The following is a 19692-nucleotide window of genomic DNA, read 5'->3' on the forward strand; positions in this document are numbered from 1 at the left end:
AAAAATTTAGGGCTTCTAAAAAATAATAATGAAATCTGTGAGATATATTTAAAGCAGTGATAGGTGAAATGTAACTTAATACTGCAACACAATGTGTCAACTATACTCAAAAATTTTTAAGTACTATAACAATGATGAGAGACTAAAACGTAAATGAATTAAAAATACAACTCAATCAGGCAACAACATGTTGGCAAGGATGCGGAGAAAGAGGATCTCTTTTGCACTGCTGGTGGGAATGCAAACTGGTGCAGCCACTCTGGAAAACAAAATGGAGGTTCCTCAAAAAATTAAAAATCGAACTACCCTACGACCTAGCAATTGCACTACTAGGTGTTCATCCAAGGGATACAGGTATGCTGTTTCGAAGGCACATGCACCCAATGTTTATAGCAGCACGATCAACAATAGCCGAAGTATGGAAAGAGCCCAAATGTCCCATCGATGGATGAATGGATAAAGAAGATGTGGTGTATATATACAATGGAGTATTACTCCACAATCAAAAAGAATGAAATCTTACCATTTGCAACTATGCAGATGGAATTTCGCTAAGCGAAATTAGAGAAAGACAAATATGACTTCACTCAAATGAGGACTTTAAGATACAAAACAGATGAACATAAGGGAAGGGAGCAAAAATAATATAAAAACAGGGAGGGGGACAAAACATAAGAGACTATTCAATATGGAGAAAAAACAGGGTTACTGGAGGGGTTGTGGGAGAAGGGATGGGCTAAATGGGTAAGGGGCATTAAGGAATCTACTCCTGAAATCATTGTTGCACTATATGCTAACTAACTTGGATGTAAATTTAAAAAATAAAATGGAAAAAAATACAACTCAAAAACAAAAAAAAGAACAGTGAACAAAAGAGGGGGGTGTTAGAAGTAATGATAAAATCACACGTTGGAAAACAGGAAAATAAAATTAGGAGTACTTTGATTAGTTGGAAAAAAAATAGTCACTAGCAAACTTAATTAAGTAAAAGGGCAAGGAAGTAAAAATATAAAAAAGTAAAATGGTGAAAAAATAAAACAAAATAACTTTTAATTTTAAGGACTATTTTGTACAATCCTACAAAGAAGTTTAGAAACCTAGATGAAATGGTAATGGCCTAGGAAAACATAATGTGTAAAATGACTCCAGTAGAGGTAAGTTTAAGCAGACTAATTTTCATAAAGGAAATGGAAAAGATTGTCGAAGAGGTATACTATGAAAAGGACTCTAGGTCAGGTGGTTTCACAGGATAATTCTGCCAAACGTTCATAGTTAATCCCTTTGCTACATAATGTATTCCAGGGCACTGGAAAAGAAGAAACACTTCCAGATTATTTGTGTGAAGCAAATCCAACATTGATCCCTATACTGGATTGCAAAATAAACCCCAATTCTTCATTTATCCCTACATCCACACACTTCGCAATGGAGTTTTGTTGTGCCCTCCCTCCCTGACTCTGGGCTCGGCCATGCAAGTTTGGCCAATGGGGTTTTCACAAACAAGATGCAAGCGTGGCTTTGAAAATACCTTATGCAATTGAGGATTTCTCTCATTTTGCTCTCTGCCTTTGTTATGAAAATTTTGTGTCTGACCTAGCCTGACCAAAGCCATCCTGGATCAGTCAAGGTATCTGACTGTCCCAGACAGGTGAGTGGGTCCACGTGAGACCAGAAATGCTGCCCAGCCAAGTCCAACCTAAATCACCAGCCTATGGATTTGTGAGCTAAACACATACTTATTATCTTAAGGCATTGATATTTAAAACGATTTATTCACAGTAACAGACAACTGATAACAGGGGCGCCTGGGTGGCTCAGTCGGTTGAGCTTCCGACTTCGGCTCATGTCATGATCTCGTGGTTCATGAGTTCGAGCCCCGCATCGGGCTTTGTGCTGACAGCTCGGAGCCTGGAGCTTGCTTCAGATTCTATGTCTCCCTCTTTCTCTCTGCTCCTTGCCTGTTCACACTCTATCTCTGAAAAATAAATACACATTTAATTTTTTTTTTAAATGGACAACTGATACAGAAATTGGTGCCAAATCAAAAAACTAATATATGTGACATTGGAGCTGGGCTGTGGGTGGAACTTGGAAAAATGATGAGAAAATTATTTTGGGAGGCTGAAAGATGCAAGGAAACCTAGCACCTTGTAGTAACTTGGAAGGTGGAAGATGTATCTACTGAACATTTGGGCTTGAGAAAAGACATTCCTAGGCAGGATGTTGAAAATGTCAACTATCACTCGGAAGAGAATTAGCCAGGTTTAAAATAGAATTTAGAGGGAATGTAAAGGTGCTAGAATAATAACTCTCATCTTCATCCCTTTAAGCCATTAAAAGATCTGACTTAAGATATAGCTTTAAGTAAAAACAAAGTCAAGGACTGAAAGACCCCTTGCCAAGACCTCTGAAAGAATCAAGGCATTATCAAGGCATTGAGAAAGAATCAAGGCATTATCTAATAGACTTTTCCAGTTGATTAAGACGACTTTGAGGAAACATGAGATTCCTGTCCCTCAGCAGCTTGATTGATACCTTAAAGTATCAGTGATTAAACCCAGAGAGCAAGCAAGATTTCAAAAATGATGGGGTCTGGCTTTTGGTGTAGAGAGTGGATTTAAATCAGGCACAGAAGATCCAAAGAACTTTTTAGGGAGCTATACTAATAAAAAATGGCATCAGCCTAGATTAAAAGGGACTAAACGTAAAAAAGACTCTGGGCCCCCAGCTTTCTTTGGCCAGGACACAGGCTGAGGATGTTGTTCAGAGGCGTGTTTTCCAGTGCTCTCTTCAGAAGTGCTCAAGGAGGGCAATGCCAAGTGAAAGATGTAGACGGTGAAGCCAAGAGCTATGGAAAACAATGGACAGGGATGTCACTGCCAGTGTGGCAGATAAACTCCAATATGGCCTGCAATGATCCCTGCCTCCTAGTAGTCACACCCTTGTGTAACTCCCTCCTCCTGGGTGTGAGCAGAACCTGTAAGGTGCTTCTACACTTGATCTTAGCCAAAAGGCCGAGAAGCTATTGTAAGGTGCTTCTAATAGAATCTGGCTAAAGTGATGGTATGTCACTTCTGTGATTATGTTAACATACGATTCTAATTTCTATCTTTCTAGCGGACTCTAATGACTCTCCCTTGCTGACTTGGATGAAGTAAGCTGTCCTATGGAGAGCCCCACATGGCAAGGAAGTGAGGGCAGTTTCTGGCCAATAACCATTCAATAGTTGAGGCCCTCAGTCCAGCAATTAACAAGGAGCTGGGTCCTGCTAACAACCACACGACTTCCCTAGGCAAGCCTCAAATGAGACCCCCAACTCTGGCCAACATCTTGTGAGAGGTTCTGACGCAGAGGACCAGAGGACTCAGGTAAACCGTGCCCAGTTTCTGAACCCACAGAAACTCATAATAAATGGGCATTTGTTTTAGTTTGTCGTGATAACAGTAGTTATTTACTGTTAGGCAGCAATAGAAATTCAAAGCATCCCCCATCTATAGAGCAGAGGGACCTGCTCATCCACTCCCAGCGGGGATTCGGCAATTGCTATGGGTCAGTGACTGCTATCTGCTTCCATCCTGACACTTCCCAAATGATAGCTCTTTTGCTCTTATCTTGTCTCTGTTTTCGCCCACTTATGTTGGCTATGTGAGAAGCTTAGCCTCTCCTATATCTGGTTCATACGTCCTTGGCTCAAGCGTAGGCGCAAGCAGACCTTACTTAGATGGTGAAATCCTAAACCCGACGGAGATTTTCGAGGGCTTTGGGATGGGAATGCGCGTACTTTGCATGTGGAAATGATGTGTTTAACTGCGGCCAGGAGGGAAAACTGAGACAGCTGCCGAAATGGCCCCACGTGCCTCATGCGTGTCCGCGTACTTTGTTGCACGGCTTTGCCACGCTCTCCCCTTCTGAGTAGGATTGGTTGTGTAACTTGGCCTTGGCCTCATCAGTAAATGGGATGCAAGCTGAGGCTCGAAATGACTTGCCTGAGTGAGCCTTCTCTTTCTTGTAAGAGCAGCGTTACTGCGATAAGAAGGTGACGAGCACGTGGGACCAGAGCCTGGTTCTTCCACGTGCTCCCAGCCAACAACTGGTTGAACTGCAGATGTGTAAGTTAGCCCAGCCGATGTCGGAAGCACCTCAGTCACATGAGCAATAAACCTTTTAGTGCTGTAAGCCTCAGGCTTTCTGGTTGCTTGTTAGGCAGCGTGATTTCAACAGTAGTTAACAGCTACAATACCCAACCTCATAAAGATAAAACAAAATAAGAAACTACATATCAATCTCTTATTCATAGCAATGAAGTTATTGCCAATTTTGCCAATTTGTAATGATTTAGTGTAAATCATAGGTATAGGGACGTCTGGGTGGCTCAGTCAGTTAAGTGTCCGACTTTGGCTCAGGTTCATGGGTTCAAGCCCTGCTTGGGGCTCTGTGCTCACAGCTCAGAGCCTGGAGCCTGCTTCGGATTCTGTGTCCCCCTCTCTCTCTCTCTGCCCCTCCCCCACTCCCACCCCTCTCAAAAAAAAAAACATTAAACATTTTAAAAAGATCATATTTATAAATGATACATTTGTCAAATATCATTGGATTAATATCAATAAGAAAATCCCCAAAAGAAAATATCAGCAAACAGAAAGCAACAGGGCATTGAAGATGATCGATCATGACTCAAGTGCAGCTTAATGGCTGAGTATTAGAAAATCAGTGAATACAATTCCCCATTTTAATAGATCTAAAAAGCAATTTGATTATGGTTGCTGAAAAGTCCTCTGACAAAACTTAACACTCATTCCTGATTTAAAAAAAGAAAGTTGGGGCTCAGGTCACGATCTTGTGGTTGGTGGGTTCAAGCCCCACATCGGGCTGTCTGCTGTCAGCACAGAGCACACTTCAGATTCTCTGTCCCTCTCTCTCTCTCTCTCTCTCTGCCCCTCCCCCACTTGTGAGCTTGCTCTCTCTCTCTCTCTCTCTCAAAAATATACATTAAAAAAAATAAAAATAGTGTCCCTGGGTGGCTCAGTCAAAAGTCTGACTTTGGCTCAGGTCATGATCTCACGGTTCCTGAGGTCGAGCCCCGAGACAGGCTCTGTGCTGACAGCTAAGAGCCTGGAGCCTGCTTTGGATTCTGTGTCCCTGTCCCCTCCCCCCATCTTTCCCCAGCTCGTGCTCTGTCTCTGTCAAAACTAAATACTAAAAAAAAATTAAAAATAACAATTGAAAAAAAATCCTTGACTTGTCATTTCATCATCTCTTTTCTGTTTCCATTGACCATTCTTTCTCCTTCTTGTGGGTCACATTTTCTTGCCTTTTCACATGTCTGGTAAAGTTTTTTAAATGTTGGGCATTGTACATTTTTTATTGTAGAGAGTCAGAATTTGTTGAATTCCTTTAAAAAAGTGTTGAAGGGGCGCCTGGGTGGCGCAGTCGGTTAAGCGTCCGACTTCAGCCAGGTCACGATCTCGCGGTCCGGGAGTTCGAGCCCCGCGTCAGGCTCTGGGCTGATGGCTCAGAGCCTGGAGCCTGTTTCCGATTCTGTGTCTCCCTCTCTCTCTGCCCCTCCCCCGTTCATGCTCTGTCTCTCTCTGTCCCAAAAATAAATAAACGTTGAAAAAAAATTAAAAAAAAAAATAAAATAAAAAAAACTTAAAAAAATAAAAAAATAAAAAAATAAAAAAGTGTTGAACTTTTGTCTGGTAAGTACTTAAGTCACTTATGTATCAGCTTCATCATTTCAAGGCTTGGCATGGTGGGCTTACGGTAGCCTTTATTCTTGGCTAGTTTACTTCCGCTACGGCGGAGTGACCCTTTGTATCTTCACTCTGAGTGTGCTGGGTATTTAATGAGGACTTTCCACTCTGGATGGTAAGAGCTAAAAACTTCCCTTTCCTGTGTGAGTTCTTGGAGCTCATAGCTTATAGCTCTTCTGTTGTTTTTTTTCTCTCACCCCATGGAGTTTCATTATGTGTATGTGCAACTCAGAATTCAGGAAAAGACCCAAGGAGACTCCTTTGCAGATGTCCAGCTTTCTTTATGTAGTTCCCCTCTCTCTGGTACTCTACCAGAGTAAAGTTTGCTCTTAAATTTGTTATAGCCTTTTTTTTTTTTTAGGCAAAACTTTTTTTTTTTAATGTTTATTTCTTTTTGAGAGGGAGAGAGAGAGAGAGAGACAGAGCATGAGCAGAGAAGGGCAGAGAGAGAGAGAGAGAGAGAGAGAGAGAATCCGAAGCAGGCTCCAGGCTTTGAGCTGTCAGCACAGAGCCCAATGCAGGGCTCGAACTCATGAGCCATGAGATCATGACCGGAGCCAAAGTCGGATGCTTAACCGACTGAGCCCCCCAGGCGCCCCATTAAGTTTGCTATAGTCTTCTTGATTTTTAGTCTCACTCTGTTGTCAACTCTGCAAGGGTGCCAGGCTCTGCTTGGGATACACTTCCTGCACTGCGGACTGGAATTTGTCTCCAGGCAGAAAGTAGGGGCAATCATAAGGCTCCCTTCATTGTTTTTTCTTTTCTCAGGGCTTACAGCTTGTATAATGTCCAAAAATAATTGCCTCCTATATCTTGTCCACTTTTCTGGTTATGGTAGATATAACATATGACAAATGCCATTCCAGTTGCTCTGCGATAGCCTGAGGAAAATTGTTACCCAGCTCAATTTTGATTCCACTTCCAGCAGTTTCTCAATGTAGGAATCTGACCTAAATCGGAGCACTGGGGATGCCTGAGGGGCTCAGTTAAGTATCCAGCTGTTGATTTTGGCTCAGGTCATGATCTCGGAGTCATGGGATCGAGCCCCACATAGGGCTCTGTGCTGGGCATGGAATTTGCTTGGGATTCTCTCTCTCCATCTCCCCCTCTCCACCTGCCCCTCTCCCACTTGCAAGTGCACACACTCCCTTTCTCTCTCTCTCTCAATAGATAGATAGATAGATAGATAGATAGATAAAACAGAGCCCTGGCTAATCAGTCTTAAGAGTTCACAGAGACAAATTCTTCCAGCTGTTTCTATTTTTACCACAATCTCCTTGCATTCACTTGCTGTCAGATTGGGGAAACCCACCCCAGTTTCACCTACTGTTCTTAAGTTACTGAACCACGCTTTCCGAGGAATATCTCCTAGCTGTTTCGGATTCTATTGTTCTTGGGGATCTCATCCACCCTGCTGTTTTCCTCAGGTCCCCCTTGCACACATGCTGGTCCATGAAGCTTTCATTGCTGTTGGTAGTTTGTAGGTTGCCTCCGTTTGCTTGTATTTTTGGTGTTTTGGAGGAAACCTTGTCACCTAGTTTTGTTGCAAATGTATATGGATATTCTGTTTTTGTTTCCATGTCGTTGCTCTGTGAGGATTTTGGAAGATTCGAAAACTATACAACCACCAGCCTAGCCACCTCTTTCCTGGAATCTGGTAGAAGTTTTAAGAGCCTGAATATAATTTACCATGCTCTTGCCTTCTGTCTCTGCAATAATAGAAGCATGTGTCAAAATGTAGCCTACATTAGCTCGTGTCCCTGAGTTATTACAATGAGCAGAACTTGCTTGGTGACTCACCATGGACAGGTAGCACGAGCGAAAAATAAATTTGGTTGTTTTAAGCCATCGAGATTTGGACATTTTCCGTTACCGCTGCATAATCGAATCTATTTTGAGAGACCTTGCTACCCAACCCAATTAATTTAGTTGCCTTCAAGATGGCCACCATAAGTTAAGAAAGAGAGAATGGGGAGAAGTATGAAGAGAAGGGGGAAAAGAAATAAAAACAGTTGGAGAGTTGTCGAAGTAACTTTTAATGTTGATGGCACATAGAATAGATTGGAAATAGATAGCTTACTAAGGTTTGGTTCACCCCCATTATATAGAGTGGGGTTCACCCCCATTATATAGAGTGAATAGTACCCTCTGAAATCTTTTAATGTGGTACTGCTGTAACTAAATTACCCACTTATATGTTCTAATATATATTACCCTATATCTCTCATAATTACCCACTATAGCATCTCTCTAACCAATGACTCTCAGAAGTTGAAAGAGGCAGGGGCCACTTGACTTTTCTTTGAAGTGAAGAGTTCTTCAAATAAAATTACAAAAATGGTGGTTATTTTAAGGGTTTACCTTGACAAATGAATGCATGTAACCCTCACAATAAAATGCCTTCGAACTATCCGGATACCATGTCATATTATAATGCTATAATTTTCCATCCTACATTATTAGCCTGATACTGAAGGATGCCACGCTCAATTGTTTCTTCCCAATTCCTTGGTTTCTGACTATGATCATTGAGAAGGGGTGGACCGGGGGAGAGCAGGGGGATAGTGGTCCTAAACACAGAATTCCTGAATGGCAGAACTCCCAGCCATAAGTTCTCTCGTAGACATTTGCTACTTTGTTTGTTTGTTTGCCTTTCAGCTGCCAGTTACCTCATGTCTAATACCAAAGGGGGTATTTAGTGCTCTTGTAGTTTCAAAAGAACAGAAAACCCAAACCAGACTTGATTTTCGGATACCTACATCACCTTTCCCTCCCAGCCTAGTATTGGTTCACGAACAAAATGGTAGCAGAGATAGAGGCTAATCTCATGAGCTCAACAACATGGATTTCAGCTCTCCAAGAGAGTCGGGGCAAGAGTACCCAGCAGTGGCAGTGGAGATCGTGGGGGCTCGAAGGTAGAAACATCCTCAATGTGTTCGAGGAACAGAACGCAAGCCAGTGTGTCTGGCTTATCATGATGAGCTGGAGAGGAAGAAGGGCTGATTATGTAAAGCTTTGTTAGTCATTGTAACAGGAAGCCATGGGAGGATATTAAGGAAGGGAGTGACGTGATACTAGGTCCATGTTTAAAAGATCATTTCAGGTGCTATATAGAAGATGTATTGTTACAGGCAAGAAGGGAAGCAGGTGACTAGTTACAACCCCTTCCAGCTCACTGCTATTGCAGTGGTCCAGATGTGAGAGGTTGGGAGGCAATGGTATAAATGGAAAAAGTGGCTTGACGGTTGATGTGTTTTTGAAGCCAACTTGCTGAGGGACTGCACACGGGAGAAATCAAGAGTGGCTCATAAAGTTTTGATCTGAGCGATTGGTTGGTTGGTTATGCCATCGATTCAGACAGGGACAACTGAAGAAGTAGATTTGTGGTGAAAACGGGTAATTCTGATTCGGCTAGGTCAGGTTGGAGATGCCTGATAGGCTGCCAAATGGAGATGTCTAGTAGGCAGTTAGATATACAAACTTGGAGTTCCCAGAGACATCAAGGTGGAAACACAGATGTCTTGGCAACGTGGACCACCCTGAGCCCTTATTGTGATATCTAACGTGGTATGGGGTAGAAGAGAAGAACCAGCCAAATTCAATTGTTGGCACAATGGGTTATAGTTGATACCTTCCAGTAGGGAGGAGGCAGTGATTTCTTTCCTAGAAAAGACACTTATTCTGAATATGGAGTTCCTTCCCCTGCCATCATGTGTCTCTAGATGTAGCACCTGTAGGATTACCGAATACCTTATACCCAGAGGGTATCCCACGCCACATTGCTTCTTGCTCAGCTCATAGCAGCATTCAATTCTGTGCTAAAAGGCCCATATAGAGATTGCGGCAAGGAGGTGCTGTCATTTTCCACAGGATTTTCCAGAACTGGAAGGGACTTGGAGACTCCAGTCTTTCTGGGCACTGACTTCAAAGTGTGGTCCCCGACTTGCTCCTATGTTGTCTGAATAGGGTTTCTGCTTTTCGAAAAATGCAAAGCACAGAAATCTAACCTCTTCACTTTCTGAGTAAGAAAACCGAGGCTTAGAGAAGAGAAATAACTCAAGACCCCCAGGCACTACCTCCTTCTTGGCTGCTCTCGCCCTGCCCCTAGAAAGGCTGTGGCAAGCCGGGAGAAGCCAGAGGACAATTTCTGTATCCAAGGATCCTGCACCTCATCTCTGAGTTGTGATGGGCTTTCTTTCCCTCTTCAGCTGGGAGTCCTATCATGACCGTCCCAAGCTCTGGTGTGTGACAGGGAGACTAGGATCTGAGGTGAAAAACAAGGGGTCCCGAGGAGGAACGTGGCAGGTGAAGAGGACAGCAGAATCATTCGCTAGACAATATCTTTAACTGGGGGACTGGAGGCAACTGAGAACAGTTTTGAAGGTGCAGACTGAAGCGGGGGTGGGGAGGGGTGGGGGTGCCAAGGACAAGGGTAAGGCTGGGGAAGCCAGTTGCCATTGGTCCTTTTCCACCTGCTGCGGCTCTGCGGGGAGGGGCTCGGCGCTTTCTCTCACACTGATGGGTCCAACTCCAGGATGCCCAACTGTGCCTGTGTGTGTGTGTGTGTGTGTGTGTGTGTGGTGGGGTTGCAGACGTGGGGACTCCTGTCATTTCAGAGAAGATAGCCTTTTCTGCCGACACGACTCTCCCAGGGTTCACACTGACCCACACTTCAAAGGTGGGGAAACGGAGGCGCGGAGGGGAATCCAGGCGAGTCCAGGTGCTGTCCACCCACTCCCGCATCGCAGGGCAGCGTGCGCTCGGGAGCGTGGGCTCTAGCGCGGAGCAAGATCCCAGGTGCGGCGGCCACGGGGTCCCTGGCCCATCGCCGCCACCTCCGCCGGCTCGCCCGGCCTCGCCCTCCAGTCCGGAGGTGGTTCGCGACCTCCCGGAGGGCGGAGGGCGCGGGTTGGGGGCGGAGCCTCCTTGTTGTTGTTTCTCCAGGGCGCCGCCCCTGAGGGGGGCGCGGACCACGCGGCCGGAGGGCCCGCCTCCCCTCCCCCTCCCCGCCCAGCTCGCCCGCCTCTTTGTATCCAACATCCGGGTTTCCCCGCTGGCTCGGCTCCGCGGCCGCGGCTCAGGAGCCATTTTGGACTCGGTTCAGCTCCCCTCCCCCCACCCCTCCCCCCGTTCATGGCCCCTCCGGACTCGGCCCCTGCGCCCGGGGCCCGGGCCCAGCCCCGCCGCGCTATGCCTGAGTCGGGCGCGCCCCGACCCGCGCCCCGCCGCCGCCCCCCGGCCCCCGCGTCGCCCCGGAGCCCGGGCCGCAACCTGCGCCGCCCGCAGCGGCCCTGAGCCCGGCCCCGCCGCCCGGCCCTTGGAGCCTGCACGCTGCCCGGGGACGAAGGCGCAGGAAACGCGCGGGGAACGAGACCGAAGGAAGAAGCGGGAAGAAGAGCGCAGCCGCCGCTGGGCCCTGCGCGCCCCGGGAGCGCCGCGCGGCCCTGCCCGCGGGCTCCGGGTGTCCGCGGGGCGGCGCCGCGGAACATGACGGCGCCCTGGGCCGCCCTCGCCCTCCTCTGGGGATCGCTGTGCGCGGGTAAGGACTGAGCGCGGCGTGGGGGGCGCGGGGAGGGCGCGCGGGGCCGGTCTCGGGCGCCGCGCGGTGTTTACCAACAAAGGGCGGGCCCGTGGCCTCCTCGCCGCGCCACCTGCACCCAGCTTGCACCTCCCGGGGCGGGGACTGGGGGCGCGCTGGGCGCCGCGCTCGCCAGTCTTGGGGGGACGGTCTTGTTGGTGCGGCGGCCTGGCGACCCCATGATCGGGGCCGGGGTCCAGTGCCTCAGGGTCGGGGTTCAGGCTACTCGGGCGCGTGGAACCCGGGGAGAGCGAGAGGGAAACCGGAGCGTGGGGAAAGTGGCCAGGCGGGGTAGGCAGATCTAACCCGGAGGTGGCGGGATTGTAGGCGCAGAAGGGGCTGGGGGCAGGACTGCGCGACCCTCAGAGCCACTAGGTGTAGCCAAACGAAGGGGGCTGCTTCACACATCCTGGAGGAGTCCCCTGCACCCCATCCCACCGGCGTCTGCGTCGTGGTTCCCCGCGAGGCGGGCAGTTGGCGCCAGCTCCCACCTACGCCCGCTTTCCCTGCGGCGGCCCCAGGACGCGAGGTGCGGTCGCCCCACGGACCGCTTTGTTTGAGGCTCCTGGGGAGAGAGGTGGGGTGCGATGAAACACTAACAGGTCCCTGTTTGTGCCTCTGGGAAGCACGTGGCGGGGGCGGGTGACCGGCGGGGCTAGCGTTCGGCTCGCGTGCCTGTGGAGGAGGGTGTGTGGGTGCGGGTGCATACAGTGGGAATTCCGCCGGGAAAAGCGCTTTTCCCCAAGGCCGAAGCAGTGATTTTCCTCTTCGAGCGGTGCTCGGGCGCGCCCAACTCGGGCTGCGCGCAGGGATGGGCTCCGCGCTCCAGTTCGGGTGGCTCCAGGCAGCCCTGAGCAGCGTGGAGAGCCGCGCGTTGAAGCTCCAGGGAGAAGCCCCGAGAGGTCGGGGCGGCTGGTGCGCGGCAGCCGGGGCGTCGGGTCCTGCGAGTCTTTGTTCCCAGCCCCCATTACACATGCAGCGCGGGTCCCTTGCCGCCCGCGGTGGCAGCAGCGCGGAGTCTGGGAAACCCGTGAAGGGCGGGGCCTGGCCTGCAGGGGCGGGGCAGGGATCCCCGCGCTGCTGCGGGGGTGGGGATGGGGGAATCTCCGTCCCATCCCACCCCCACTCTCCCGCCTCCTTTGAATGTATCACAGCTTAGTTGTCTGCACTCGAAGCAGGTGAGTTCTCCTTGTGGAGTTTGGAGCTGCGTAGCCCGAGTGCAGGAGCAAGAGGACGGGGACCCCCTCATTGGTCCCTGGGTCCAGTGTGGGATGGGGCGTCGCGGCTCGTTTGGAGCCATTTCTTGTGTGGTGGAAGCAAAGTGATGGTGTTGAACTCTGCCTTTTAAGTGCTGCTCTGAGATGCTTCTGAAGAGAAAGAAAGGCATTGCCTTCCAGAGGAGCCGGCTTCCGACTTAATAGGCACGCGGCAGCCTGCCTGGCTGTCTCTAAATCCCTCTCGAAGGTCCCGGGCTCTTTCAGTCCTCTCCCGGCCTGCCCAGAGGGCCTCCTCCTAGAACAGGACAGCCTCAGACCTGGAACCCTCATCCTAATTTGTCTCACTCTGGTCTCGCCAGTCTCACTTCCCTCCTTGATGAGACTCGGCAGGGTGGAATGGGGCCCCTGGAAGGACTGCGTTTCCCTCCTTCCCTCTGCTCCCCCCACCCGGCCTGGGTAGTGCTGAGCAGTGTTCCTTGCAGAGTGGGGCAGCTAGACTTAGACTGGAATCCAAGGACCTGTGGTCCTGCCCTAGGAGGAAGGTGGGGTCGCTAGACGTTTCTGGTGGCCGCTGCCCTGATCTGTGAACAGCTATGGGAAGAGCTGCCTCAGGCGCAGGTAGGGGAGAGCTGGCTCTCCTGTTCTTTGAGTTCATGGATGCCCTTCCTTCCAGCTCCTGGCTTGCTGTTTAGAATTACCCCCGTCCTCTGCAGCACGCAGTAGGAGGGTCAAGAACAGCACTGTCCCACAGAAACGTAGCATCAACGACATACATACCTTAAAATGTTCTAGTAGTTGTGTCAATAAATGGGAAAAGAAACTGGTGGCTTAGTCTGCTCGGACCGCTCGCTGTATTAAATACCATAGGCGGGTGACCTAAATAACAATTTATTTCTCATAGTTCTAGTGTCTGGAAGTCCGAGATCAGTGTGCCAGCATGGTAGGGATGTGGCGAGAACCCTCCGCCTGGCTCACAGATTGCTGCCTTCTCACCGTGTCCTCACGTCCTCACGTGGCCTCTCCTCGTGTTTGGAGGGCCAGGTAGAGAGGGATCATTCTTCCTCTTCCGCTGATCCCAAATTGAGGGCCCCACCCTCATGAACCAGTCTAACCCTGGTTACCTCCCAAAGGCTCCAGCTCCGAATACCGTCATATCGGGGGTTAGGGTTTCAACATACGAATTTCGAGGGGACACAAACAGTCTATAACAAGACGAAGCTAACTTTAATGGTATATTTATTTAACCTAATATATACACAGTAATCGTTTCACCATGTAATAAGTATTAAATCACCTAATGAGATATTTTACATTCTTTTTTTTTTTTTTTTTTTTTTGGTACTATCATCAAAATCCAGCGTGTGTTTTAGAACATCTCAACTTAAGGGGCGCCTGGGTGGCGCAGTCGGTTAAGCGTCCGACTTCAGCCAGGTCACGATCTTGCGGTCCGTGAGTTCGAGCCCCGCGTCAGGCTCTGGGCTGACGGCTCAGAGCCTGGAGCCTGTTTCCGATTCTGTGTCTCCCTCTCTCTCTGCCCCTCCCCCGTTCGTGCTCTGTCTCTCTCTGTCCCAAAAATAAATAAACGTTGGAAAAAAAAAAAAAAAAAAAGAACATCTCAACTTAAACTTTCCCCAATTCAAGTGCTCAGTAGTCCCATTTAGCCAGTGGTTTACCATATTGGATGGCGCAGGCCTAGAAGAAAAGGCAGAACTTCTGCTATGCTATCATAATGGCTCCTGGTGCTTGTTACAAGATCACTGTTCAGTTAGTTCTGCAAGTTTTTTGGGTTCTGGGCCTGGCCTAGTGTCCTTGCGACAAAGTAAGTTATTTGGTTCTTGTCTTGCAATGGAGATCCTGGACACATGTCTGTCTATCTTTTAAGAACTCTTGACATCTATCTCTGTATTTCCGGTTCAAATGAGGGTAGGGTGGAGAATGTTCTGAGTGAAATGTCAGGAGCCACTAGGGGAGGAGGACCTGACCCTTGTCTGTCTGTCCTATCAGGAACTGCCCGCTTTGACTGCCCGCTTTGTCCCCATAGGCTGGCTACTCTCTGACCCAAAGATGTGTGTTTCCGCAGGGGAGAAGTGTGGTGTGTGTGTGTGTGTGTGTGTGTGTGTGTGTGTGTGTGATGAGTGTAGGGACCCTCAGGCTTGGTCTAGTGGTGACTGTTAAGGACACAGACTACAGAGCCACTGGGTGCTGGTGCCATTCCTCAGGGAAAAGTGTCCTTTGCTACCCATCCTCGTGCCTGCTGGGTACTCTAGGCCAGTCGCTGGCTGGATGGGCTGCCCTTTGGGAGGAGTGGGCACCCTTAATCTCTTAGAGGCTCTTCCGAGGTAAATGATAAGAGAAACTCACCCAGCCTCCCAGGCTCTGTAGCTGTGTGCACACACAAGTCCTGGAACCCCGAGTCTCCCACAGCTTGGGTGTACTGCCCTGCAGGGCTTTCTGGGCATCGAGAATCACCAAATAGCACCCGGACTTCCCCTGGCACTTCGCCTAAGGAATTGCCTTTTCTTTCTTTTTTTTTTTTTAATGTTTATTTATTACTTTTGAGAGAGAGTGCATGCGCATGGGGGTGAGGAGGGGCAGAGAGAGAGGAGAGAGGGAATCCTAATCAGGCTCCACGCTGTCAGTGATGAGCCCGATGCAGGGCTCGATCTCACAAACTGTGGGATCATGACCTGAGCCGAAATCAAGAATTGGACTGAGCCACCCAGGCACCCCACGAAATTACCTTTTCAGGGAGCCCAGTGAAGAGTGCCCATCTTATAGCATGGACCTTTGTATCGTGAGTCCCCTCTAAGATTCTGATGAAAGCTGTGGACTCTTCCCCCTGGGAAAATACAAATAAGAGAAAAAGCATGTGCATGTGACGGTCGGTACATGCATTGTGCATACGCACTTGCTGTTTTGCATGGATACCAGGAACCTGGAGCCCCCTGGAGTGGGCTCCGTGAAGTCCTGGCTGTCCTGCACATAGCCACTGTACCGGTCCTTAGGGACAGTTCGTTGTCTTTGGGGGCGCACTGGGCTTGTTCACACATCGCTTCCTCCGCTTTCCTTGTTCTAACCACTGGACATGACTTCTTTGCTTCTGCCTTTTGTGATCCCTGTATAGTGTTTCCATGCTAGCCCCTGGTCTCTGCCTTCTCTTCCTTCCCCAGGCACACCACCCCGCCTTGAGTGCCAATGCATTCACTCCCTTCCTAGGAGCTTAGGGTGGTGCAAGTAGGGACCAAGGGACGTCAAGTTAGAGCTTAGATTCACTTGTAGATACTGGCTTGTTACTGTGGACTGAGATCTGGGGGCTCAGGGGGAGTTGGTCTGGGGAATACTTTTGAGAATGAGACTGTATAGACAGCTCTCAGGCATGGTCCTGGCTGGGTAGACTAGAACAGAGTTTCTCAATTCTCAACACTATTGTTGATCTGGACCCCTTCTTTTTGTTTGTTTATTTTTGAATGTTCATTTTTATTTACTTTGAGAAAGAGAGTGGAAGAGGAGCAGAAGGAGAGGGAGAGAGAGAATCCCAAGCAGGCTCCGCACTGTCAGCGCAGTGCCCCAGGAGGGGCGCACTCTCCAGAACCCTGAGATCATGACCTGAGCCGAAATCAAGAGTTGGATGCTTAAGGGACTGAGCTACCCAGGCACCCCAATGCTAATAGCCCTTCTAATGGTGACAACAAAAATGTCCTAAACGGAGGGGTTGCAAATCACCTGAGGTTGAAAACGTCTGATCTGGAATGTTCCCATGCTTTTAAAGAGACAGTTGTGGGAGGTGGGGTTATGGCTAATGCCTACGGCACCCCTCCTCTCCCCCTTCCTGCATTCAGGATGGGAGGTTGGCTTCTTCTCAAAGCCAGGGAGATCCCTGTTTGTTCAGCCTGCTCGGCTTTGAGAGTTTGGTTGGAAATGAGCGGTTCGGGAGTACTTCGGCCAGCCAGCAAGGAGAATCCTGGCGTCCTTGAGTTTTCCCAAAAGCGGTTCGGGTTTCAGGGAGGCGGCGGCCGTGGGTGGCCAGGCAGCCTGCCTGCCCGCCTGCCCGCACCCGCCCACCCGCCTCTGCCTGCCGCCTTGAGCTTTGCACTGGGGCCTCGCCCTCCCACTCGCGCAGAATGTCAGGCAGTGCGTGTTGCCCGGGCCGCGGTGCCGCCTGGAACCCGGGGGCCGCGGGCCAGGGAGCCGCCCGTGCAGCGGCTGGGAGCTGAGGCTGGCGGCGGGCCGCAGCAACTCTGGGGCTGCAGCAGGACGCGGGCATGCCCCTGCCCTCGAGCAGGCTGGCCACCTGGCGCCCCGCCGAGCCTGGGGACGCCAGCGCAGGGGGGCAGCCTCTCCTCCGAGGAGGTACGGGCGCGGGCCTCCACCCTGGCCTCGGGGAGTGGGCGGGCAGGCCCCCGGAGGTGGGGTGGGCAGCACCGAGGCCAGCCCTGACGGCCCGACCCAAGGGCTTGGTCCCTCCGGGCGCCTGTGTGCTGGGCTTGGCAGGTAGGCACCCCGTGTCTGTTCTCCACGCCTCTCCTGACCTGCTCGGAGCTCTGCGAGGGAGGACTTTCTGGGGGCTCTTCTCTGATCTCAGGCTCTGCAAGACACAGCTTGCCCGGGCATCAGATTGCACACTGGGCTCTTAGAAGATGCAGCCCAAATGCTTGGGTTTCCAACTTCTCCACTCACTGGTGTGTCCAGGGTTTATTTTAAAGGGCTTCTTACTGGGGTTGAGACTACATTCCATCCTGTTGCCCTCTCAGAACTCTTTTTCTTTTCTCCCATTCAGTCACCAATTCTTTGCTCTAGAATAGATACCCACCCCGTTGGGGCTTCCTCTTTGGTCTTTCTTCGCCAGACTCGGGCCCAGCGTAGCCCGGAGGTGCTTGTTTCTTGAGGACCTGGTGGTGCCACTCCTGGATGCCCAAGTTGGGAGTGGGGGCCGAAATGGGGAAGAGGAGACCCCGCTGCCTTTTCTGAGTCTCTGTGTTTTAAATTGCCCAGTGATGTCTTTGTCCGAGGTACTGGAAACCAGGTGATGATTGGGCTGGGGGTAAGCCGTGCCTCCTCCTGGCCCAAGAGCAATCACGGCCTCCTGCCTCTGGACAGCGCCGTGCTTCGCCCTGGTTTTTCCAGTCTTGCTGTACACATACGTGTGCTTTTATTCAGATTCTCTGGGGGATTGGCAGCCCTAGCTGGGTGTTCTCATTCATGGACATGTGGTTATTGGGAGCAGGTGTTGGAAAGGAAGCCTGCCTCTCTGGGCAGATGTGTGGCCCTCCCCCCCCAGGGGACCTTCTCTAGGGGCCTGGCCTGCCACACAAAGGGACTTCTCTGGTCAGCTTTTGGGCTGGAGCAGAGGTGTTTTGTGAGGTGAGCTTGTGTTCTCGTTTGCAAATGTTCCTCTGCGGACTATTTCAGTTCCACTCTGACAACCAAGGAGGCTAAAATTAGTTCCGGAGAAGGAAAAGGAAGGCTGGTTGGAAACCCAAGCCCTTGGCTGGAGGTTGGAGAAGGCTGCTTCCCGGAGTTTGTGGTCAAGCGTTTCGGAAGATGTGACCAGACCAGCTGTTGTCTGTCCATCCGAGGAGAGGGCGGGGGCCTCTGCTTGCCTCCTAGACCTGAGCCAATGGTAACAGGAGGCTGACTTGGAAGCTGACTCTCTTGAATGTTAATGTCAGGATGTTTTTTCCTTCTGGCTTGTGTAGTGGTGCACAGTGTTTTCAGGTATGAGGACAATGCCTTTAATGTAATGTCTAATGTCGCTGACAACCCTCCTTCTTAACACCCCCCCTCCCCCCCCCCATCAATTCAGAAAGCATGCATGAGTTCTCAGAACCCTGGGCTGACAGCCATTGGTTAAGATTGTTTATTTATTTATTTGATTGTGTTTTTTTGGGGAATTTCCTTGTCACCCAAGTTTTGACCTTCCCTTCAGGTGCTCATAAGCCAGGCAGACCAGGGCCTACCTTAGACCGCTGGTTTGGGCGGGGACTGGGTTAGAGAGGAGCCCTGTGGCTCAGGCCTCCTAAGGAGGTCTAGCTTCTCTGTGCCCTGAGGACCTGGGGGTCAGAAATGGAGGGGTGGAAAAGTTACAGAGGTGACTTCTGATTTTCCTTTCCACCTGGCTGTCCCCTCCTGTGAACCCTCCACCTGAAGAGTGGGTCCTGCAGGGCCACTCAGGGGAAGGAGAGCCAGGGCAATGCAGTCCTGCCTTTCCTGACCTGAAAAACCATTTCCAAACCTCCTCTTACCCAGGACTCTCCTGGTTAGCCACCCTGGGTGTAGTTGGAGGAGTAGAGGTCACTGTGGCCAAACTTCTTTTCCCGCTTTAAGTTTTATTAATTTTTAGTCTTACAGATAATGCACATACATTCAATTGCAGAAAATTAAACATTACAGGTAAACCAGGGCCCTTTACCACCCCTGGCCCCCGTCTGAGTCCTACACATTTTATCTGTGCATCTGTGAAAGTACTTAAAGAAATAGAGTTTTTAACCTAAAATGGTATTGTACCTTTTCAAACATTTAACTGGAGTATAAAATACAGGTAGAATAATGTAATTATCAGAAGTGACAGATTGATGAATTTTTACAAACTGAATATGCCCAGGTAATCAGCATCTAGATTGAGAATCAGAAATTTTCCAGCTCCTCTCCCCACCAGCCCTTTTTTGCTCCATTGTAGTCTCTACCTCTATATCCTTAAGGGTAATGACTATGTTGACTTCTCCCAGGACACGTCAGTTTTGCCTGTTTTTGTACTTTATATGAGTGGAATCTAACAGAGTGAACTAGTTTGTGTCCATTTTTTGTTCACCATGTTTGCGACTTACATCTGTATTGTTGCATGTTCATGGCTTTTAAAGTCAGAGATATGTTTTGACAGTCTTTCTCATACATATGGATCAACCCGGATCTTTTTAATAGCTGTTTAATATTTCAAAGTTTGTATGTAGACCACATTTTATCGAGTTTCCTATTGATGGACTTTCTGATTGTATATAGTTTATGCAGATTGGTTCTCGAGGATAGATGATAAGAGGAATCTCTGCTTCATAGAACATGTATATTTTGTTTTGTTTTTTTTTTTAAAGATTTATTTATTTAAGTCATCTTTACTCTGAACCTGGGTCTTGAACTCACAACCCTGAGATCA

The 19692-nt window shown here is 49.5% G+C and overlaps 1 protein-coding gene across 1 annotated transcript in view; it reads left to right on the forward strand.

Moving 5' to 3' along the window:
• The first annotated feature begins 11237 nt into the window (after positions 1-11237).
• Positions 11238-19692, forward strand: part of ACVR2B (activin A receptor type 2B) — a 30382-nt gene continuing 21927 nt past the window's right edge. Inside the window, exons 1-5 of the mRNA XM_047099599.1 lie at positions 11238-11289; positions 16666-16951; positions 17392-17554; positions 17824-17906; positions 19222-19275. Of these exons, the coding sequence (XP_046955555.1) occupies positions 11238-11289; positions 16666-16951; positions 17392-17554; positions 17824-17906; positions 19222-19275 (638 nt within the window). The remainder of the gene's footprint in view (positions 11290-16665; positions 16952-17391; positions 17555-17823; positions 17907-19221; positions 19276-19692) is intronic.

Source organism: Lynx rufus, unplaced genomic scaffold (genome assembly GCF_022079265.1).
Source record: "Lynx rufus isolate CCGP_SWC_20201006 ecotype Redwood Valley unplaced genomic scaffold, mLynRuf1.p SCAF_5, whole genome shotgun sequence".
In the NCBI taxonomy this organism is placed as follows: domain Eukaryota; kingdom Metazoa; phylum Chordata; class Mammalia; order Carnivora; family Felidae; genus Lynx; species Lynx rufus.